This window comes from Halictus rubicundus, chromosome 6 (genome assembly GCF_050948215.1).
Source record: "Halictus rubicundus isolate RS-2024b chromosome 6, iyHalRubi1_principal, whole genome shotgun sequence".
Lineage (NCBI taxonomy): Eukaryota > Metazoa > Arthropoda > Insecta > Hymenoptera > Halictidae > Halictus > Halictus rubicundus.
In genome coordinates this window covers 17,151,318-17,175,514 of record NC_135154.1, presented here as the reverse complement: position 1 = coordinate 17,175,514, position 24,197 = coordinate 17,151,318, and the positions used below count along the sequence as shown (strand labels likewise).

Genomic DNA, 24,197 nt, shown 5'->3' with positions numbered 1-24,197 from the left:
GTTTTTTAGTTCTTCTTTTCTTCATGCTCGTTAACTTCCTGCAGGCGGCGAGTGTAAACATTCGTGACTCATACTTCTTTTTTATGGTACTTATTATTAGGATAAACATAAATCAACGTTATTGCACAACAAGTTTCATTTTCATTAATTTACACATGTAAAGGGACTTTTTCTAACTATGTGATTAAGCTAACAGTGCAACTTCATTACATATTCGTGTAAATACAAGATAATCTTCAGTAGCATAATTTAAGAGAAGTTGTTTCCTATTAGCGTTGCATCTAAAAATTTTCATTATTCTATTAATATAATTTTATACTATTTAACTAGCATTAAAATATATACTAAAATATATATCTTTATTAGTTTGTTAAAATTAGCGTTTATCTTACACTTTCTCTTCTTAGAAGTTATATCATATTCGGTTACGTCGCCGAGTCTTTTTTGAGAGAAAAGACAACATTGCACGAATAAGCATGTTTAGCAGAAGCAAATTTTCGTCGATGCGCGCAAAAACTTGTTCGGAGCACAAAGACAGAGGAGGAATCGAATAACTTATGTCAATATCGTACTCCAGTCGTCTCAAGAGATATTAAAATGCACTGATCCCTGACATTAATGGGCTATTCAAGTTTTGAAATTAGCGGACCTTACACGTCCTTACATAACCAAACTGTCTACACTTCCAAAAAAAAAATAATTTACACATTTTTCAATCATCATCGTTCATCGAATTCTTGTCTCGAATGAATCGATGGAACGAAATAAATGCCATTGAAAATGAACGCTTTGACAGTAAGAAAATAACAAGACCATAAAAACTGCGATCAAAATTATCCTTTCAATGCAATTTTTGTGCAATTATTTGCATCTTCGCGGAGACATAATTGCGAACGTTGTCAACAATAAAATAAGGATACCTGGAACAACACTTGGAAATCTGTAATGATGCTATTCCTATTCACGCGTTTGTATGAAATACATAATTGCATGCTGTTGCAAAGTCCATGAAAATATTCCGATTAAAACTAAAAAATTAAGTTTTTCATTGAACGTATCGTTAAAAAATATTTCATTGATTCCTGACACATATGGAAGGTAAACGTTTTCATTTTAATCGAATTTTTAAAATTCATTACAGTAGCAAATATATAAAAAAAAAAGTAGAATCAGTGTTTTTCCCCTGAAAAGCGAAAAAAAAAATGGTAAAGAACAACACATAGGGACAAGTTACTGCTTCTTTTAGTCACGGCGGTGAACATGCTAAACTAGCTCTAAATGATTCATCGCTTTACAATTATAATTTCGATTCCTCTAAGATAAAATTGATTAATAAATTCTCAGCACTTAGTCCTGGTTATCTGAGTTGCCTGTCGGCCGGCAAAATATTAAATAGATATTAACCCTTTGCACTCGAGTGGTGACTGCGAAGCACCACCAGAAATTCTTGTGGCATTATTTCAAAGAAATTACAAAAAATATTACAAGATATTTGTTACATTGCAATATTTGTATTCAATAGATTACTAAACATTCAAATACTATACGTAGAAATCGGATCAGTTTCGAACGAATAAAATGAAAATATTGTAAGACGGAAGAAAAATTTAGTTTTAGATTGAAAATAGCGCCGAGTGCAAAGGGTTAACAAAAAAATCGTAGATCTCCCGGAGTCGAAGATCCGCAGAAGATACCGGAGGTCCTCTCGTCAATCGCAAAGATATTCCAGCAAAACAATTATCCGCGACAGGGACGGGAGATTTCAATGCGCGTGTGTAGCAATCAAAGTGGCGTATTTACAGAATTGTGATTCTAGAAAGAAGATTGAAAAAGGCGACGGGAAAAGTACACGTTGCAGACTCTCGAATACACAACGAAGGACGCCGCGTCTTAGTTGCAATAAAGGAAAAATCTCGGAGACGTCATGAGGAGCCTCTGATCGAAGAAACGCCGTCGATCCGCCGCATGACGCATTGCTCTCGATCATGCCGCACTGTCGCGATCGCGCACGCCGTATACGCAGGTAATTTTGCGTCTAAACTGTTCTGATTATTCCTTCGAGGCCAACGCGTCGCGCCTTGAAAATTGATTACAGACGTGGCGAAGATTTGTATTTGCGAAAGGCACATGGCCGCTGAATCACCGCACAATCGGACGATCAATGGACAAGATAAAGAATAAAACTACGGTTCAAAATTCATTCTGAAAAATTTAATAAACGATCCTAGATGTTAAAACCCTTTTAATTAAACTGTGCGATTTGTTATCGAGAATTAGTGCGTTCTTTGAACACGTGTGATTTGATATTTCTACACTATATTTAGTGTTGTAAAGTCTTCCAACCTTATAGACTAACTTGTTCGCAATGTTAGCAATTTGCTACAATTTTTTTCATTTTTAACGTTCATCGATTTCAACTTGACTTCTAATGAAAACAACAAGAAATACCATTCCGATTGTCCGATCGTTAATTGAGAATATATTACGTTTTACATTCACATGAAAATTGCTGAACATAGAAAAACATAGTCATAGCGAATTGTAAAACGCTTTACGTGTCTGTCACTAAAAAATATACAATAATAAATGACTCAGTACTGACTCACGACGACGCGTGAATATCGATCAAGTCATGCTCTGCTTCAGACGTACATATTGTAATATAGCATAGAATAGATTTAAAAAACACTTCCAAACAGATATTGCCATTTTATCTTGTTCCTTAAAGTTTTCATTTAGAATCCATGAAAAAAATTTTCAGACGAAGCTTTGTCAATAAGCGTATGACAATAACCTACAGATAGAAAGAATTAACAATACCTTTTTATTTACTGAAACAATGAGATCTTTTTTCTGAAGAATTACATGTTTTCGTCCCAGATCGAGAGTTCTCGATAAAATCGCGAAGACAAATAGAATTAGTGTTATCGACGCGAACAGGCCGGTTACGTTAAAGCCTTTTAATGTAACGTTTTAATCGTAATGGGATACACGCGTCGAGGTTACGCCTCGCAGATTAGAGGATCCGATGACCATGCGTCGCAGATGATTATGGCAAGGCTCGGGACCGAGGGAAACAAAACAGTAGATTTTATCGGAACAAGTAATAATTGACGGGAAGACACGACGCGATGAATTTATTGATAAAGAATGCCCCGCGGGGGGAAAAAGCTGGACGGAACAGTTCGCTTTTATGGCTTATACGCATACATTGATTTAATGGAAACGGTATGTGGTGCTGGCAATTACGACGCGGGGAATCGGTTAAAGACTCTATTACATTAATTACATTAATCGTTGCGTTAATTATTGATCGCGCCGGGACCGGTGATTAGGGGGCAATTGCGAGAAGGAATAATGAACTAATTTCACGGTGGCATGAACATTTAGACAGGAAAAGTAATTTTGAAATTGGGTGAAGGGAAGGATGATATCTGAAATGAAAGTATCCGCGAACAATAATTGTTTCTCGCGGAAAAATCCGCGAGACGTTTCCTACGTCTCGGCAACAAATGAACTGTGGTTCTTCCTGCGTTTATGGCAACCAAGAATGTTTAACATATAAGTAAAAGGAGAATGTTAACGCAGAAGTTAATAGTTACTTCTCTTTCGGGGTTTGATAAAGTGATCTACGCAAATTGGAATGTGATTAAAATACGATTCAAATACTTGTGAAATACTTGTACACGTAATGTGCTTGCGAAATTATGCATGAAGAAAAGAAATGTCGAGCAAGGAAATATTAAATATTGTATAAGAGCTAGTAATGCTATAGTTAGAGATTTTTTAAGGGATCGGAGATCACTATTGCGTGGGTATTCTGGATCAACGGAAGTATCGAAGTCAGTAGAACATAATACTTCCGTCTCCGTTTGTAAATCATATTGTGTTTCACCGACTCTATTCTCTTCGTCTTGAGTTATTCAGACGCATTTGATCATTTCCACGAATTTCTGGAAACTTGAAGGTACGAACAACGAAATAAATACGAACACTCGTCTTTAAGGGAAAATACCTATTGTACAGTTTATTTTATACATCAACGACTGTTTAAATCGTGTATAACGTTGAAAGCCTTTTCTTGTCATCGAAATAGTTTTGTATCATTCCAAGAACAATGAGGAGTAATCGATTCGTCGTGTTACATAGATTATCTTCGGATTAACATTAAACCAATTTCCAAGTATACCAAGTTCCGACGACTACGCGTTTTTCTTTCCTCTTTCTTTGCCAACTGAAACTCGCCGCTTTCGTAAAGAACAAAAAAATTATAATGCGAATGATTTTCTACGATCTATGTATGAAACGTTAAACGCAATGTTTGTTCATTTATAATTTGCTACGAATTTGAATCGGCTTGTCTCCTGAACTCAATAAGTTATTTAAATAATTCGAGAAGGTCGTGACGGCCACTCGGTTCAGAATAACATCGTCCTATACAGGGTGTCCTGTAATCCAACAACCTTGAAAATTTATTTCAAATTTTGTTTCTTGCATACAATTAAATATTCCAAATTTTTTGAAATCGATTTTATCGAGAGTCATTAACCTTTCACAAATCTAAATTCCAAGACATCCTGTACGCGTACGATGAAACAGTCTATTCTTAGTGGACCATCCCGTATAAATATTACAGTCGAAACACAGGTGAGTCGATCCGTGCAAGTTTCTCCGGGATAAAATAAAAGAAAAAAAAAAAAATGAGCTAAAAACTTTTCGCATTTTTATCACGATACGCAGACAACAAAAGTGCATTAGAAATAGTACAGCGAATATCGTGAAGCGACGAACCGGGTGTAAAATGAAATTCGCGAGATCGAAAACCAAACTCGCATCGATCGACCACCGGCCGCTATAGGCAGCGGGAACGCAATGAAATTAATTGTATGTTAACGAAGAGCCGCGTATTAACGCGCGCCTACCAAAATATCATTCACTGTTCGTTCCCGAACGTTTTCGCTGTTCGCACGCAACTAGCATTGCACCGAATAAGAGGGGATAGTCTTCTACTCTCCGTAAAAAATATGAGCAGCTATTTCCCCTATATCTCATCACTCAACGGTGTATCTTCAAGCAATACGCTAGAATAAGTATTTTTTTCTCTCCAACGGAAGATATTTTTGACTCTTTTCTTTTCTTTTTTTATACATTAGGGTTGTACAACTACGAAACCGTAGCCTTCTTTCTTTTTTCCTCAAATATTTACATAGATATAACTGTTTTTATCGTTTTCATGTTTTTTTTTTTACATCCACACGATGATGCAAGCTGAACGACGATGTTTCGTCGCTCGAAGCGTTCGCAAGAGCAAAGAGAATTCTGAGAGAGAAAGATATGAGATTACGTTAAAAGCAAACGGTCGATCTTTTTCTTTTTCCTTGGTTTTCTTTCCCATTTTGGTTAAGTTCGTTAAGCGTACGAGAGAAATGGAGGATAGATCAAACTCGGCGACCAATTTAAACGAAATCAAAGCTGAAAGTGCTTTCTTACAATAGAAGTCGTAGAAGCGTACAATACAATCTTTTCGCAAACGACACAATTATCTTTTGTTTGTTGTTGTTGTTTCACGGAAACATCCGTGATACCGATCGATCGCGAAAAGCGTGAGAGGTAACGTGTGAATTCGATAGAAATCGTATGTTGTATGAACTTGTGCGTGCGATTCGAGAGTATTCGATGATAGGCATGCGAATGTAATTACATATGAGTGTGTTCGAATCTGGAATGTTCGACGGGTGCCGACGCGTGTTTGTGTGTGTGTGAGTGTGCGAATCTTTTGTAAGAGGCAGATCGCGAAAAGTAAAAGTGACGAACACTTCAGCGAATACTGATCATTTTTAACCCTACAATTTATAATAAATCCTACATTTCTTTCGTTTTGTTTTCTCCTCGTTTTTCTTCGGTTAGAAGCTGTGGTAATCGCTAACGCATCGTAAACGACGGACAAATAATTGCTTCGTTAAAACAATGATCTGTGTCATAAATTCGCATGTCTTTTTCCGCAGTTATCCGTTTGACTCAGAACACCACCAGTATATCACACTACATGCTTCTCGTTTTCAACACTGTTCTTTTTTTTTTACATTACCACCATAATTTGTGCTTTAGAAGTAGTATCACTAGGAAGGTACTAGTTTTCTTCATTCCGTTTTCTTTTTTTTTTGTATGTACAAATATTACACAGGCAACAAATAAATTACCTAATATTATATATAATTTATATATATATATTTATATATCATGGTGATAACAAGTGTCCCCGCGACCTGTTCTTTGTACCATTCCTTATCAATAAGGAACACCATATATTGTTTAAAGATACTTGACACAGCAAAATGCTTTGATCGTTGAATTAATAATCGGGAGTGGATTAGATTCGAGGATTTTCGTTATCGTTTCGTTCGTTAATACCAGTTAGGCCAATCTTCAAAATTCTATACCCATTTCTAACGAATCGGAAGTTTGTTTGTTTATCGAAACTCCGCTTGAACATCTATCTATCTTGAAATAATATCTTGGTTTGAATCTCTGAACACCACGTTAAAGATAAGCGATGATTTAACCCCCTCGGCGTCGTTCGGGTACATCTTGACCCAGCTCTTCAAAGACTTCGTGTGACTCTTCACCTTCTGATGTAAATTGGTAATTATTAGGTTCCGCTGATTTTAGAAAAGAATTATCGAAATTTGCGAGTCAGAATTCAAGTGCCCTAATCAAAGGGTTAAGCGTCGACTGAAGTGACCATTCTGCACTTCCTTATTGTCAAGTATGGTAACAAATCACAATGAAAACAGATACAAAGAAGTATGTGCAGCTAGTAGCCTGTACAAGAAAACGTTACAGTGGAAGAATTAATTGAGCAATACGTTCAATGGCTCTATAAAGGCAGTGTAAGAGATTTTCTTATACAGTGTTAAATCAAGTCTAGTTTCCGGCTAAAAGATCGAACGAAACCTAACGACAACGTCGCACGTTCCAATGAAACGCGCGCATGTTCCCGAAATCGTTTCGCGATGAATATTCGATATCTTAATTTCTGTTCAAAAGTGATGAAAGAATGTAGTTGGACAAATTGTTACGTCCCGAGTGGACTATAATTTTACAATCTTCGTGGTATTTCGTTATTTCAAGTACTGAAATAACGAATACGATTAAAACGAGAAAGGTCCGATGGTTGTTCAAAAACATCGTTTAGCTGTAACAATTTATCCGATCGTTCGAATTTCGTCCATACAAGACCATTGAAAAATTATATAAGTAAAGAACCAATCGGTTTTATACATTAAATTATACGTATGTATATGTATATACACTTTCTTTCTCTATCTGCCCTATATACGATAATTAAATCAGACTCGAATTTCAATTATACCTAGGACTTAGTTCGGAAAATAGAGGGTGACTTAGACTTGAAATGGTCATTAATCTTTTTTACATATGGTTAATTGGCCGCAATCCAGCCATTCGCAACCAGATAATGTAAAATCTTACTCTCTGGTTCCGATTGAGGAACAACGCCAGATCTCCTATTACCATTTAGATACTCCTGCAATCATATAGATACCACATAAAGGTGACCTACGATATATTATAAAAATACAGGGTGATTTAAAACCAACTGTACAATCGAAACAAATTCTACGCTCTATAATCTCGAAACGAAATAGCCATAAAAAATAATCTCGACCTTGAAATTCAAAGGTCAAACTTCTTTTTCAGCCAACGAATCGAATAATACATAATTTCGCAGACTACCTGACAAATGGCAAATATCTAATTAGCTAAAAACCATATAATGAAATTGAAATTCTTTATGACTCGACCTAATAGTTGAATACTGATAATACCTTGACATGCTGTAAGGCTTAGTTCCCGTGTAGCCGATGCTTTTAAATCATCCTGTACACAACGAAACAATGTAACTTACTTGCAACAACAACGTTTTTTGCGTTAAATACTGCGTTGGCTTCAGATCAAGTTGTAGACACAAAGATTTTTCTTGTTTCGTTAACAAATGCGCGGCAGCTTCCATTTCAATATCTCGCTCTTCTAAATCACCTATTGCTGAACACGATTTTCCGGAAGTTGTCGCGGTGTAGGTTTTCTCTGTAGCAGAACTGGAGCTGGTAGAATGCTGGCTGGAAGAATTCAGATAGTTATCCGGCTCCGCCCACTGATTGGCTGGAGTCGTCGTCCGATTGAGATTGGTTTGACTGAGCGAGGAGCTGCTGCTGGGTAAGTCTTTTGCAATGTACTTTCGGTCGATGGAAGAGTAACTTTTTTCTTCTTCTCTGGAAAAACAGAACAGAGAACATAACACTTTTACGAGCCACCAGCCAGGCGGTTGTTTCGTTTCACTACAGACATCTCGGGATTGTACGGAAACATAGATTCAGAATGCCTTTGTACCTTTTTTTTGAGATGTGGCGGTGTATTGGTGTGGACGGCCCACTGCTGCCCTAAGTGAAATGCAAACTGATACAATCTGTTCACAAATGCCTGGCAACACGCACCACAAACAATGGAATTAGTTCAAAGGGAAGCAAAAGCTAGCGCGTAAAGTGTAATTAAAGCTCTGTCTTTTGCACTCGAGGATCTTCCTTCATTTTTTCTAACATTTCTTCTATCAAGTTATTCCACGCTTGTTACATTTGATACTTAATACCGTCAATATTAACTAAAATAAAACGATTACTCGCACCTGAAGACTCAACAACAAATTTATCAGCTGCTCTACTATTAAAACACAACATTTAGAATGTATTAAAAATGTTGCAAGTTTCGGGAGCTCCACTAGCTTTTACGACTGCGCATGTAATGATTTTTGATTTTTATTCGAGCAGATAGACCCGGTACAGAGTGCCATGAGAAACAAGGTATACCTTTCGAAAATAATTCCAACTGCTGTCACGATGTAACAAATGTTAGTGGACAAGAGGAAATGAATACTTACAGATTTTTTTTCGTTCCAGTGATCCGCAGCATCGTTTTGACCCTGAGTTTGCGCCATCATCTGCTCGAAATGAGCACATTCTTCGTGCCTCGTGATCCCGCTCTCGCGATAACGATACAACTCTGAAAGACGCAAACGCAGCTCTCTTTCTCTCTCGAGATTGGTCAAAAATTGCTCGTATTCCTGCGCCGTGTAGAACTGAGCGAACGCTCGCATTCTGTCTCTGAATTCTCTGTAAATGTAGCAAGATCAGAATAGAATGATACGAAGATTGCTGCTGGCCATTTTCAATGTAGAGACTATGCCGTACTTTTCTTCCTTAGACTGCTTCTTCTTCAGCGTCTTATCTTTCCTAGACGAAGCGAAGAAAGCCGAGACGAGCTGATAATCGCGAACAACTCTTTTTCGTCTTGCTCTTTCTCTTAAATTGTTAGTGTACATGTCGACTTGTGCTAGCTTCAGAGCTATGTCCAAGTCGTCATCTTCAGCTGGATTCAAGAATAACGAAGAAACAAGAGACTCTGCTTCGTGATTGTAATCCTGAAAAATTTGAGACTATAGTGCGCCTACAATTATGATAATATAGGGTGTCTCAGCGAAATAACATTTTTCACGAGATAGTGTAACTATTACACATTACTCTACGATTTTGGACGTGTACTGAAGGGACACGCGTAATTACGCATTCTATTCTCTGTGTATTTTTGTACACGAATCCTTTCGGCACGTTCGACTCGTTTTGACTGTTGGTGTCAAAAGCGAGACAGCAATAAATTCATACTCAACTGTTCAACGTTACATCACCGCATATTATAATACACGAATATTCGTGAAATTACACGGGTAATTCATGTATTTAATATTACACTAATTAAGATCCGGATTCGTTCATTACACGTAAAGTAAGGATCTCTAATGACTATATATTGAGAAATTTTCTCACGGAACAATAAATAAAACAGATATTCAGCCGAGACACTATGTACTCTGCATGCCTCACAAAAGTACCCTGGCAGAAATGCGGCTGTAAGCCTTCTGTTTCGGTCATTCCATACAAATTTTTGGTTCTAACCGAATTATTGGCTAAAGTCAAGGCCTAACCATTGGGATGGTAACGAGGACCCCTCTTGCCTCTGTGCCGTCTAGAGGGACTTCTTGTGAGGCAGGGACAGTACAATGTTTAGTATGGATTCTTTGTCAACTAACTCTTTCAAAATCGTCCCTCTGTGGCATGTAACCCAATTGTGCAGCTTCCTCTGGTGTAATGTCCAACGGTGGTAACCGAGATGTGAGATCAGGCGACAGAGGTCCATGATCTGACTTAGTCTGATCCGTGAGATTTGGTTTGTAGCTTTCTGTTGGTGGCCATGTGTGTTTGCCGATGTTACCATCCAGGTACCTAGCAATATATTCTTCTTTTGCTTCTGCAAAAGAAAAGTAAATATTGTGCATTATATTCAAACAAAAATTATTCTCTGTTTCATAAATTACCAGGCGAACACTGTACCTTCTGGTGTACGTGTTTCAATGTGTTTGCTGATGTCCTCCCAGTTACCGAAACCGAATTGTTCAATGGCATCCAGGAGTCTAAGTTGTTCCCTAGCAGTCCAGTTCCCCCTACCATTGAATATACTAATGGTACCAGAGTCCTGTGAACAATCATCCTGATCATACACCTTGACATTGAAAAAAATATAAAACTTGTAATGCTGTTCCGTGTTTGCACTCACCATAAATTGGTAAGAATGATCATTTTTGTGAGGACCAATCTCAGCTCCGGCGGAAAAACACTGTCAATGTTTAAAAACATTATTTGTCCCGTGTCGATACAATCGAGCACGCTCGAGCGCACGTGCTCTCCGATCGACCTCAGTTTCATTCATCTTTTGCGAATACGGTACAACACATAATTGCGGACTAACTTCCGAATAAAAAGACGAAAAGAGCGCAAGAGTGGGGAACAAAAAAGGAATCTCAATACGCAAAATCCAACAAAACCGGTAGGACAGACGAAGACACGAGGAAAATGGAAGAAGAGGTTCGAGGGACGAAGGGTGGGGGGTGATCGCGCGAACACGTGACCGAGAAACAGGCGTTCACTCGACTCACCTGCAAGCAGAGGTCGAAATCTGGGCATTCTACACATCGAACCCGCAGACCCGTGATGTCCTCTTGACAATAGGTGCAGTTGTATTTTGCATACAAATCTGAAAGGGAATGGCAGCCGTTGTATTACTAGTCTGACGAATATAGGCCGCGGCCGAGATCTATAGTCTCTTTATCGACGTAAATACATACCCGCCATTATTGTCCTGCAGGGTTCTTCCAGAATGATCCGGATGACGTCACCGCATGCCAGAAACCCATAAGTCTGCGTATCACGTACACCGTGCGTGCGAAATCGACTCCATTTTTCCGCGAAGTCATATGAAAACGCGGAAAAATTGCGGTGCGTCTGCCAGGACGCTCTATTTACTAAGCAAGTGTAAACTCGCGAGCAATCTAATTGGAAAAAATGTTGTTTACGACTGTTGCGTCGAGGAACGAGTGCGCATGCGCACGATGCATTCTTACAGATGCGAAACTCCGGCATTTTTCGTGATCCCAATTTCCGTGCACATGCGCGCAGAAGTGAACGTTCTCGGACAACTATGAACGTACAGTCGCTAGAAAAGTCATAGTGACTGAAAAATATCGGTGGGGGTGTTATCAACAGAGATCTCTGTTATCAACTTGCCTACTTGTAATCTGATTCATTGACCTTGTCATTTCGACTGCTTGCAAAATTATGTATGCCTAACAACCAATCAAAGTGAAGAATAGCTTTACAATATTCAATTCATGAAATTATGCATATTCGTTAAAATTGTTTGTCGCTATTTGAAATTTCAAATATTGCCGTGTTTTCCAATGTTGCAAATTTTTCAGATGCATTCTTTCTGTCTTTCTTTATTTAATGGCACAGAGAAAAGGATGGAAATATCAATTTAAGAAAGCGGCAACGTTGTATGTATGTTGGCTATCAAGGTCACTGAATTTGGGGACGTCAACATCAATGATTCCAACATGAGTTTCCTCTCTGGTGTATTACCTTGCGCATGCGCTTTTTGTGTGTCAGGATCGCCAACATCACAACGATAAATAACTGGTACATATACCAGTTACACGCATGTCAGAAGTGCGCCAATTCAAATAAGAAGTTGTGTTAACGTAGTGCTCATTTTCTCCATTTAAAATTTGTTAATTTGTTAATTTGTGAGAAAATTGAAGACTTTTGGCGAGATTACACCACGATTGCAACATGTTGGTTGTAAGTATCTGTTTGTGATGTTACCTGTGAAAAATAATGCCTGGTAAAGTATAAATGTAGAAACGTTAGTTAGTTTTTCGTCGGAAATATGTCCGTATATCGTTTGCGGATGTTTATTGTTTTAATTAGTACTTAAATATACTTGTAGATATATGACATATTTTTAAAAAATTAATAGGTTTACCAATCGAGGCACTTTTATCAGAACACTGTTTTATTACGACAAACATTTTACACAGGATGTCCGAATTTCATATCGCAGAAAGCATTTGAAAAGATAAAGTTGAAGCAAGCAAAGTTTCGGGTATACAAGGCTCTGATCTATAATTGAATTCAACTGAACGAGTATTGTCATGTAGCTTGTAATTAATTAATTTTTATTTGTGTAAACAGTGTGAAGATGGACTCCCTGTATTTTTAAAATGTGGTTTTCGTGACAAAGTTTTATATTGGACAACATTAGCGGGAGCAGTATTTGGTACAGTCAAAACATTGCAATTAATTCTAAAATTAGAAAAAAGCAACATGTGACAATTTTGTGTTACAACAGAAGATACATCACAACTAGAAAGAGTTTGAACTACAGGAAACTGTACAGATTTTAATAAAATTCCCAATTGAAATTTGGCACAATTCATTATCTACTGCTTTAGCAATAATATAAGATTCACTATGCAGGTTTTAATATTTAAACATCTTATCGCAAAATATTATTACACAGTATGTTACACGTATATATTCTTTGAATATGTTTTATAATATGTATGTACATAGAACATTGGAAGAAATTTCAAGGCACTTGAATGTTCTGCAAATACCAATATGGAATTTAATGCACTTCCTCTTTGTGATGAAGCATATTTTTTTTTTTTTAATGAAAGTAGAAATGATGGAATTATCTCGAGCAATATAGGAGATTCCGTTACAAAGACAAACGATAAAGTATGGAAGCAAATATGAAAACCAGGAAAAGCAAAGTTTAAATGCAAAAGTATTAAATAGGAAACGATAAAACTATCACTAAGTATTTTAATAAATTTTTTAGCAGTCCAGGGGAAATATTAAAGTTGCATAGATATTTTTTCTTTTAAAACATGCATTGATAAACATTACTTTTATATCAAACAATATATAGTTAAATATATCAACATTTAAATATATAAAAAACAATTAAGGTCATTTTAGAATATGTGAAATAGTCGTTTACAAATTAATATTACATAACAGCATAAATATAGAGTCCTTTCTGGCACTTTTTCAGTACTATACGTTAGACAAATGCTTTTCTATTTTGTTTTAACATTCATTGGTATTTCAAGTAAGTAAAACAAGGAGAGTAATCTTGTTTTTTCCGCGTTGGTAATGCAGGAGCATCAGTTACGAAATAGAATAGTTTCGTTATCACAGAATAACGTATTTACATGTCGCTATAACTACACAATTGCCCCATCAAAAAGCATAAAAACAGTCATTTAGTTTTGACATTTAATTATTCGTGTTATTTTCAATATTCTTTTGCTTCATCTCGTCATCCTCTTCTTTGGAAGCATAGTTCTTTCCTATATTATTCGACACGTTATCAACAAATATTTGAGCATTTAAAGGGACGTTTTTATCATTCGTATACATAGTAAAAGATTTCTCTTGAAGTGGTTTACTTGTGTCTGTACTTAAGTTGTCTTTTGTATCAGCATTTTGATCGACAGTCTCTAATTTCTCAACATTTTGAATTTTCAAACTCTTTGTAGATTCTGTTAACGCTTGAGCGTCTTTTTCTGGTACTTTCGGCGGACGCGGCGATATCGCCACATCTTTCTTAATATTTCCGGTAACAAATTGTTTCTGTTGTTTTCTTCGATGTATTAAATTTTTTAAAGATTCACTAAATTTCATCAACGTTTCGGAAATCGATCTGTCCATGAAAGTTGCTTCAATTTCTTCGAGCTCGTTGTCTTCCTCAGAAATGAATTCACTCTTAATCTGTTTGAACTGATTTATTATGTCCCTCAAACTTTCTTTGGCATCTTTAATGGTTTTAATATCTTCCTCTTTTGACTTATCTAAAACATTTACAGATTCTTGGGATAGATTTGTGTTTGACTCTTTAGATTGCTTAGAAAGCACTGTTTCTTCCTTCATGTCATCCAAATCTTCGTGTCCAAAGTCTTTTTCAAATTCCCTAAATTGATTTATTATATTCCTAATGCTTTCCTTAACGTTAACTACCCGATGCTTCTTACTATTCTCTTGCATGGTTGTAGGCATTCCTTTTGATTCTTGTTTCGCTGTAACTTTCAATTTCTGTTGCGACTCTATTTTTCCTGGCTCTACTTTTTTTACAGAAATTTTTTCTGCAACTTCTGGCGGCCTCCTCTGTTCCTCTACCTCTTTTTTGAGCTTAACTGCCTCCATTTTTTCCTGAATTAATTTTCTAACAGTTTCCTTTAACGTACTACCCTCTTGCTGAATCTTAGGTTTCTCTGTGACTACTTCTTTTTCAATTTCTTCATTCTTGGCATTTAAACGTTTCTCATCAGTTGTGGAAACATTTATAATAGCATCTTGTACACTAGTGTTATTTTCAATACTAAGACTTCTTTCTATTTTTGATACGTTCGGTACTTTTTCTTTTTGAACCGGGGCTTCAGAAGATATTAAATTGTCTTCGGATAAGTTTACAGCATTCTGTGGCACATTCAATGGTTCAGTATGTTCATCAGAATTATCTTGAGTTGTATCTACTGCAGTTTTAATTTCCTGCGATTTTGTTTCTAACTCAATTTCACTGCTAGTATTTAAAGGTTTCTCAAATTCCTCTAGAGATTCCATTATCTCGCCTAATATTGGTTCCATGTTCTTTGCAGTCTTATTTATTACATCCACAATTTGTGGACGTGCTTCTGTATCACTCTCGACTAACCGCTTCACATGAACATACGCTTTCGCTTTCTTTGGATCATATTTTATATTGGCTTTTCTTTTCATAATAAATATAATAGGCCTGGTTTTAATCTTTATGGGTGGTAGCATGTTGTAGTTAAGTGATACATGAGAGAAACCCTCTACGGAATCCAGAATATCATGAGTTTTAAGATAGGGCTTTATGTTTGGAGAGTATTTACTCTTCGCTTCCATTAAAAGGTGTGTAAATTGCAGTATTTCGGGATTATCAATGGTCAAATTCTCTTGTTTCGAGTAACTGAAAGATAGATCATTTTACACTAGTTCACTTACAACTAGAAAAATTCATAGAAAAATATAATAAAATAAAGTACGTAACTTACATCCACGAATTATTTCTTTGCGTAAATCTTGAAACTCCTGTCTGAGCAGTAAGAACGTCGATGTGCACGTGCACTGGATCGACGGAGTCTTTTTCAAGCCTGTGCAATTTAGCAATAGCTAAACCACCAGGATAGTTAGAGCCAGCGACGCATAGAAGAAATATGGAGAATAAAGCGTTTAAAACTAGGTGGCCTGAAATGACCAGTGCCATGAACCCATTCCATGGACTTTTGGTTCTGTTTTCCCATCTATTTGTGAAAAGAATTACAAGTTTAACAAGACAAGGAATTCAGAGGAACTTAAAGAACTGAATTAACAAATAAAATACTTACATTCTGTGGCAAACGGCAGCTGCACTAACATTCAGCAGTGGAAATACATATATGATAAACCTCAGTTCTTTGTGTGGTAGAAATGAGAATAGAAGAACAAATACAATACCAGGAACAGTTAATGTTCGAACTCGAGCATCCCAAAGCATACCCAGAGGTATTAGAAAATATGAAAATGCCAGCCCTCTTGGGAGTGCTGAATAAAAATACCATAAAAATGGTGATGTCTGTTGGTTGTGTTCAGAAACAATATTTTCGATTCATCGTACACATGATTTTTACCCCTTGTGTGCTGTGTGCATTGTACACTTAAAAAGAACACCATCAGAAAAACAAATTAATTATATTTTAAAAAAGGATACACCCCAATCACTGCTCTTATTGAGGATAGTATTGAAGTAAAAGACTTGTCCCTCAGGCCATAAAATATATCTCCAAAATATGGAATCTATTGTAACCGTTAGTGTTAGAAAAAATATACCAGCTGGAACCGCAATTTTAAGTAGTCTAAAAATTATTACTTTTATGAAACGATTATTTCCATGGAAGACAAACGAATTTTAATGGATGAAACATTTCCCGTAGTAAAGTTAATTCTTGATTACTTTCCCTTTCTAGTTCGAGCAGTGAACTCAAAACTTATTGCAATGTATTAAATGAGGGATTTACATTAGATCTGGTTATATATACAATATATTTATTTTCAAGAGAAAGAGAGAGAAGGGTTTCATTTGTGTTAATAAGTTTTATAAGCAAACGAAGCTTACAAATCAGTGCAGTTTTGCAGAATGTCCCTTGATGATTCTAATCACTTCTGTTCGCAATGTTACAGCCATACTAGGAATCAATGGTCCGCAATATAATGTGTAAATACCTTGGTAGGGTCAGTTTCTTGTTGGCTATATCGTATAAAAGGAATAACCCCAGTAGCATAGCTAGTTCTGCTCTGAATATTATTATTGCTGCTGCAGACGACCAAATAAATATGATGTGACTTTGTTTTAACCACCCATATAAAGCCAGTAGTACTAAAATGAATTAACAATGCACATTCCACTAGTTTCTTAAGTGTAGAGTCTTCAAATCAAATAAGATGTATAAATTACCTAGCGGCATTGCCAAAATATTTGGCAAGGGACGGCTCAGATAATACATAAAGTGATACTGCGTCACAGTGATCGCAACAAACCATTTTGTAAACTGCAAACCAAAGATACTTTGCAAAGCATTTCTGTACAGCTTCAACATACTTATCACCAACAAACCCAATATAGCTCTGACTGGAAAATAACAATACAAAAATTAATTCCTTATCTCCATTTGCTAGTCAAGAAACTTTGTTGCACAGGTTCATTCATATTAATAACAGATCAAGCAGAAATAAAAAGTATTCCAAAATATATGTACCATAATATGGGACCGAGGGAGTAATATAAGTGCAATTCATTCGGTAGTCAACTTACCAACATATTGAGCAAAGAATTTATTAAGTTGCAAATAATTAATGGTTGCTATTAGCGGCGTTGCCAAGCCTGATATTATAATTGGTCCTAAGAACGATCGTGGCACAACTCCAGGAAATTCGTGGTGATCATACTATCACAGAATAAGAACATGTAGCATACGATTAATATAAAACCGTAATACTTTTTACGGATACACAAATATTGCAAGCCGATAACTGGACATGTTTAGTTCTACTACTGCGTCAAATAAATTATACAAAAAAAATTCTAAAAAATCTCTCAGTGCATGCTGTGCAAGGATTCCGTTCCAAAGGTTGCGTCGAAAATCGGGATTAATGTGTTAAATAAATAATTAAGCGAACCGAGACTGTATCAGCTGATCGTGAGTTTATAAATACATGCGTCTGTTTCTAAATATAATATTTCAGTTTTTGCGTAATATCTGTTCGATTGTGTGTCAGCTACTTGTCAAAGATGTTATATATGTTCTCGTTGTCTATCTATGTTAGTTCAATTCATGAAATCTCGAGTTTTCGCGGCAGTTCGCCGAGAAATGCTATAATAATTACCTCGGTCAGGTTAAAACCATGGTATAAGATGTCGTGCATAGCCTGCAGATTGAAACTTTCCTCCACTTTTGTGAATGGACAGTAGAGTAAATGTATCATGGAAACCAATATTATTAAATGATCCATGTTTTCCTTCTATACATAGATCTGGCTCGCAATCATTGTACTATTTCATCGTTTAATGATAACAAGCTGACGAACAGAGACGACTTTTTAAATACTCCTTACACCGGGAATACCACGTCGTCTGCTGTGTTGGACCGAGATCAAATCAGTCATGCCAATAATTGTCTAGCTAAAAAGTCCCTAGCACTATCAATTTATCACGCTGCAATTTTTTATTACTATATTAATCAATTCATTAGACGCCGCAATATTGTTCCTATTTATTATTTCCGTTTAAGAATTAGAAAGTTGTATGTTTCCACGTACTACCTGAAAATTTATTCAATCCTTTATCAAATTGCCATTGTTTTTTTTTTAACAAAAAAGACAATAATGGTTAATTGATGAATAATTGTACGAATTTTTAAACAATCCACAGAAACACAACTTGTTAACAATAAATTACATCTGAGAGAACAAGCTGATCTAGAAAAATTACGGAAATGTTACGTTTTATATTAAACGACCTCATAAAAATTGATTTAAGAAATTTAATTCTGAAACCTGGGAATTCTACAATATTTTTGCCTCTAGTTTAATTTATTAACGATGGTAGAGGATTTTGTGTTAATGGCGTTCAGAAATTCATTGTTAGCGTACACGTGGTGAGGCAGATTTTTAAATAAAAAGTTAGTTTATTAGCTCCCAATATTTTATCATAACAATAACGTTACCACACTTTCGCTCGTTAAGGATACTAAGCGCTATGAAAATGTACGTTTGTTCTCGCGTGACAGACTACTTTGACGAAAACTTACAAAATAAATCACAATACTCTCGTGGTTTTGATCAAGCACCATGTTTCAACGTTGGTCCTTCGATCCTAATTTCGTCCTAATCGAATGCGACAAAATGTGAAGGCAATGTGTGTTTTTCAGGATGAATGACTGCAAAGTTAATCCTTGTGTAATATTTCTCTAAGGCTACAGTATAAAAAGATATAAATACGTATACAAAGTAAGCGATCTGAACTGTCTCCTGTAGATCGTTACAAAATATCACAAAAATTTCGAGGTTCACATACTCTTTTGATTCGTTTATTGCTGCTCAATTTATAAACATTGGATATTATATCAATGCGTATGAAAAACCAAATTTCCTTTAATCGATTGAATTCGGAAAAATTCAACATTTCATTTCGTCCATATAATAATTGATAACATTCGAAAGAGAAATCATAATATTCCCTCTCACCGAAATATCGTTCTCAAAAAGCGTCGTATCAATTTATTAAATTTTTTTACGGTACATATGTACAATCCGCAGACAAAGTTCTGTTTAAACTGGGAAATATGCATTTCTGTTTAAACTGCAATTACAACTCAAGTGACACTTTTACAATTTGTTTCACACACATCTTCTCTACGTTCAATGGGGGTGTTCGTGAAGTTTCGGTATAGAAAATCGCGTATAAAATTGTATAAGATGGTTCGCAACTGGCAAATTACTTTTGTATAAAAACAGCGTCGATCGCGAACAGAAGAGGCACAACACTGGATAAAAAATCTCGTAACAATTAATTCATTAATCATTTCTAGAGCCCAACACTTTGTCCATGCGTTTATTAACAAGCACAGCTCTTTCGCCTATAATTATTTTTTAACACATTAGATTAATATAAGAGAGAAAAAAGCTGATTTAGAATATTAAGGAATTTAAAGAGGGTTGAGATTTTTCTCGAGGATTATATTACAAAAAAATGTATACGCTACTAAAAAATGAAGATTACCTTGGAAAACGAAATAATCGCTGGATAAATTCCCATTCACATATGTTATTGTATAAAAATTGAGGTAACGAAAAAATTTCTTCTCTCGAGTAGCAGATCTCTTGTAGTTAAGAAAAAAAAAAAAAAAAATAAAAATGTAATTAATCTTAGTTGATACACACGTTTGCTTGCATTTCAATGCACCGGAAGTGGACAAAGCTCCACAGTGTAGTAATCATCGTTAGGTGTCGAAGTTAATGTCGTCTTTATTTATACATTTCATTAGTGTTTTAGGAAATCGATTCCTGTTCTGTTCGCGATCGATGAACATAGAAAAGTACGGTGGTCCGCTAGCGGTAATTAGCGTCTCGGTTTCGGTGCACGGGAGTGTACCGGTTTGTTGTGCAGCATGTGCTCGCATTTGGGAATGTGACGCTCGGCGGCCGATTTGTTGAATTTTCTTCCGCAATGAGGACACTGAACGTAATCGCTGGTGTCGCTCGGAGGCGGCGGCGGCAGGTCGCTCAGCTTGCCCCCTGCGGCCAGGTGCGCCTGCACCTGTTTCGCCGAGCGTATCGCGTTAATGAAGTCCTCGTGTTTGCGCCGCCAGTTCGACTTTGGCTCCGGAGGTTTCTGAAACAGTCGAAAAGACAATCGCCTCGTCCCTCGGGTTACCCGTCGTGCTCTCCTACGGGAGAACAACACTGTCCAACGGATCTTTCACTTTTCACAATTCATTCGCCACCAGATTTTTAACGCGTGCTACAAGAATTCCCAGTTTTCAAGGAGAAGCCACATTTTCACGTTCGAGAATTTTTCCTGCTCCAACTGCAAAAGCTACACGAATGATTCTTACATGCAACGAGACTTCAGACTTCTCCAAAACACGTGTATTTTAATTTTTATAACATTACGAACATTTACATATGTTTGAATAAGACATTTTTCAATTTTATTCTGACTATTAGAGGTCAAATCTGACACCGAGTCATAGGGCACACTTTCGTCCTTAACCCTTAAATGCATGAGTGGGGTCCGCAAAGGACCCCAGCGTTGGATTTTGTGTTAACATTTTTAGCCGCGCCATTTTTAGTTTATAGGAATTTTACAGTTTTACAGAAAGTTTACAGAAATAAATTGTTACTGTAATCAAAATTAGCAAGGAATTAGGTAAGTGGGGTCCTTAATGGACCCCATTTATGCATTCGTGTTCCTAATATTTAGTTTACCTATGCACTTAAGGGTTAAGAAGTTACAAGACAAGAAGTTATAGACCTCTTAGAGATATCTGGCTCTCTTCAAACATTGTTCAAAAACGTTCGAATGTTCATAATGTTTATAAAAAAATATACCATCACATTTGGGAGAGTCCGTAGAACAGCCCTACGCAAAAGTCATCCATGCAGCTCTTATGTTTGAGGCTGAAAAAATTCACGAAGTTAAAGATCTTTGTCTTTTACTTCAAAATTAAATTTCTTAGAAGCTCATGCCAGCTCATGTTGGACAGTGCAATTGGCAGCATCGGGAAATATCCCATAATTGAGGCAGGTGCGCGAACTAGCTAGATTTGAGAAAAGTCCGACGGTGCGTTTCTTTCGATGCAGAAAATCTTGATGCGAGGCTGAAAAATGTGATAAGCAGATCGTCCGTGACCATAACGCGAAGCAGGGAAATCAGCGCATAGTGGTTGAATCGTTGTTGTTTTTTTTTCTCTCTTTTATTTTAGATTGTTTGATGGGTGAATTTGAAGACTGAAGCAGGTGATAGAGCCGACGAAGAGTGCGAACGATGATTGAATAAGGGATACTGACCTCGGGTTGCTTTTTGGCGCATCCTTTTTTCACAAATTTCTCTAGCTCGGTACCTTTTACTCGGGACATTACCGAATCGAATAGCTTTCTCCTCTTTTGACCCGTTTTTGCGCAGATTTGTTCGTGGAGAGTCACGCGATCTTGGGCGAAAGAACGGCCGCATATTTTACAGGGAACCAGGAGGTCACTGTGAGAATGTTCATTTCAGATTATGGCTTGCCGAGAACTGATACCTAGTTAGTTTAAGTCAATTTAATGAAGCTGAGTGAGTTTACGTATTTTTGCGACTGTTATGAACCGTGCTGTAAATGTTAACACACTGAAGTGACTACACTTTCAGTTGAAATTCGACGACTAGTGGAAAATGATGAAAAAAATAATTTTCTTGCAACAACACGTAAGATTTCTTTAATTACAAAATATTTTCTTTTCCATTGTTGGATACTCGAAGCTACAAAATTCGGATCTAAATGATTCAATTCAATTTAAAGACACTGAATTCAAGCTATTATTTTAGCAATTGTTATAAATTACAATATAGATATTGACTTTTTGATGTCGTGCGTGTTTAGTTGCAAATCGATTGCAAGCAGCAAAGAGGAAAATTTGCAAGGGAAGTAATTTTCTCGGACGAAAGAGCGGATTTCTTTAATTTCAAATGATCTAGTGATAATTTCTTGATGCTCATGGCTTTAAAAGCGCAATTGTGATTATAACTACAGAATTGTTTTGTAAATCAGTGACTCCAGATTCTTACGGGGTACAATTTGATCCAGTTTTGGCGGAAGCCGATGACCTGGACGAAGATGAGGAGAGATTGGTCGTCTTCGCCCTCAAAGTCATTTTAGACTTGGGATTGGAAGTGCTGGCCTGCATAGGGGTGGAGGGTGTCTGTTTCTGAACAAAATATTGATCAAGATTAATTGTGATTAATTTTGAAACTCGGTCCGATTAACGCTTAACGACATCGGCGCAACTGGAGCTAGGAACTTGACATGTAACACCAGAATTCGAAACACCAAGCGGACGGAGCACGATACCTTTTCAATTGAACAGCGATATATGTACTCGGAATTTTTGCGCGGAGGAAGCTCGATCGTTTATGTAGTGAAAAAAGGATAATCCATGTGCAGTTACACTTGGAATATCACGGTGAATCAATTCGCGAAGACAGACGACATTTTATTTCGAAAATACCCGTCGATTCGAGTTTTTCGGTTTTCTCCTTACTTCTCGCATGTTAACTTCAAGTCGATGTAAAATGCCCGCTCGAGCGGTGTTCGATCTATGGAATAATGTGTTGTAATCTTATTCTGTTGGTCTGAGATTAATTGCAAAATTTGTTCGACACGATAGAATTACAAATTGATCTCATTGCGATTAAAATTGGAAACGTGAGGTGACCTGCGAAAATGAAATGTTTAATCGATTCCGGATTCATTCGTGTAATAATTTATCTACGGAGATTAATGGTTACTCACTTCAATGGACGGTTTTTTAAGCAGCGGCTTCCTAGGAAGTGGCCCATTGTTTTCCTTCGGCGGTTGCTCCTCGTAATCGATAACAAAAGTTTTCTTCGGTGTCTGCGGCTCGTTATCGTATTTCGTTTCGACAGTTTGGTCTTGTAAATGCAGACCATTCTCGAGAACAGTGGCACCGTCGACGGCGTCCGTCGATTTCCTCGTGGTCGTCGTAGTCGTCGTTGTCTTCCTGCTTCCAATTGGCTCCGCATCTTTGGTAGGCGTTGTCCGTTTGGTCGATCTAGTGTCCGAAGCTTTCAATTCCGTGGAAGGACGCTGCAACGAAACGACACTTCTTTCAGAGCGGTCGAACAATTGTTATCGCAAAATGTCAACAAACGCACCGTACATTTTACCGAAGCGAAACGGCGCGAACACTTTTCAGAAACTTGAATGATGCATATTTTCCCGAAATCGTTTTTCCAATTTTGTTTTTTTCGTTCAAGTTATTTTGTCGAAGTTTAAAGAGTTCGCGAAATTACAAGCTCGACAAATACTCGGCGAAATTTCCAATTCGCAAATTGGACCGGTCTCTTAATTAATCGTTCGAGTGCCGCTGTTCGTTGCAAAAACCCGGTCGAAAAGTGCGAGCCGACGCGATTGCGCTTCCATCGGTTTACATCGAAAATTGCCAACGCAATGGGACCGCGCTGTCCCGCGCTGTCATGCTTATTTATCAAAGCTTTTGCAACGTCCGGCGATATTTAATTGCAGCGGCTGTTCCAACAAAAGTTTATTTTAATTCTTTTAGTCGTTACAGTCAGCGACGCGGCGCGGTTGAATTTGCGCGCGTTGGACTTTCGGGACCAATATGGCGGCTGTTTGAACCTCCCAGATTAATATGGTGGCAATTTGCGCTTCATAGATCAATGCGGTGGCAATTTTCACTTTTGAGACCAATATGGTGAGGATTTGATGTTTTGGGACCAATATGGCGGCAATTTTCACTTTTGAGACCAATATGGTGGGGATTTGATGTTTTGGGACCAATATGGCGGCAATTTTCACTTTTGAGACCAATATGGTGGGGATTTGATGTTTTGGGACCAATATGGCGGCAATTTTCACTTTTGAGACC

The 24,197-nt window shown here is 37.0% G+C and overlaps 3 protein-coding genes and 1 long non-coding RNA gene across 13 annotated transcripts in view; 1 reads left to right on the top strand and 3 right to left on the bottom strand.

Moving 5' to 3' along the window:
- Positions 1-2,304: 2,304 nt before the first annotated feature.
- Positions 2,305-7,325, top strand: LOC143354747 (uncharacterized). Its single transcript, XR_013082369.1, has 2 exons — positions 2,305-3,228; positions 3,336-7,325. It is a non-coding gene; the product is annotated as an uncharacterized LOC143354747 (long non-coding RNA).
- On the bottom strand, positions 4,001-11,546 carry Ada2b (Transcriptional adapter 2B). Of its 5 annotated transcripts, none has more exons than XM_076789022.1 (10): positions 11,252-11,546; positions 11,063-11,160; positions 10,684-10,743; positions 10,461-10,602; positions 10,160-10,377; positions 9,264-9,493; positions 8,954-9,185; positions 8,410-8,459; positions 7,928-8,291; positions 4,001-7,546 (listed from the first exon to the last, which is right to left on the bottom strand). In XM_076789022.1, the coding sequence occupies exons 1-10, from the start codon at positions 11,544-11,546 to the stop codon at positions 7,442-7,444; spliced, it is 1,794 nt and encodes a 597-aa protein (XP_076645137.1). In that variant the 3' UTR covers positions 4,001-7,441. The 5 variants fall into 5 exon arrangements, with proteins under 5 accessions (XP_076645137.1, XP_076645138.1, XP_076645139.1 ...); XM_076789023.1 differs by having other exon boundaries at positions 8,954-9,176; XM_076789024.1 differs by lacking the exon at positions 4,001-7,546 and having other exon boundaries at positions 8,013-8,291; positions 8,410-8,499.
- Positions 11,547-13,339: 1,793 nt separating this feature from the next.
- Alg12 (Alg12 alpha-1,6-mannosyltransferase) lies at positions 13,340-18,171 on the bottom strand. Its single transcript, XM_076789021.1, has 8 exons — positions 17,916-18,171; positions 17,344-17,476; positions 16,987-17,160; positions 16,755-16,908; positions 16,243-16,387; positions 15,881-16,107; positions 15,548-15,796; positions 13,340-15,462 (listed from the first exon to the last, which is right to left on the bottom strand). The coding sequence occupies exons 1-8, from the start codon at positions 18,039-18,041 to the stop codon at positions 13,749-13,751; spliced, it is 2,922 nt and encodes a 973-aa protein (XP_076645136.1). The 5' UTR covers positions 18,042-18,171; the 3' UTR covers positions 13,340-13,748.
- Positions 18,172-19,313: 1,142 nt separating this feature from the next.
- Positions 19,314-24,197, bottom strand: part of LOC143354749 (uncharacterized) — a 50,237-nt gene continuing 45,353 nt past the window's right edge. For 3 of the 6 annotated variants that reach the window (XM_076789031.1, XM_076789032.1, XM_076789029.1), the window contains 4 exons: positions 23,081-23,395; positions 22,357-22,496; positions 21,600-21,786; positions 19,314-20,421 (listed from right to left, as the gene is read on the bottom strand). In XM_076789031.1, coding sequence (XP_076645146.1) covers positions 20,149-20,421; positions 21,600-21,786; positions 22,357-22,496; positions 23,081-23,395 — 915 coding nt within the window. In that variant the 3' untranslated portion in view covers positions 19,314-20,148. Of the gene's footprint in view, positions 20,422-21,599; positions 21,787-22,356; positions 22,497-23,080; positions 23,396-24,197 lie in introns of those variants that run through there. The other 3 variants (XM_076789034.1, XM_076789033.1, XR_013082370.1) reach the window with 3 other exon arrangements.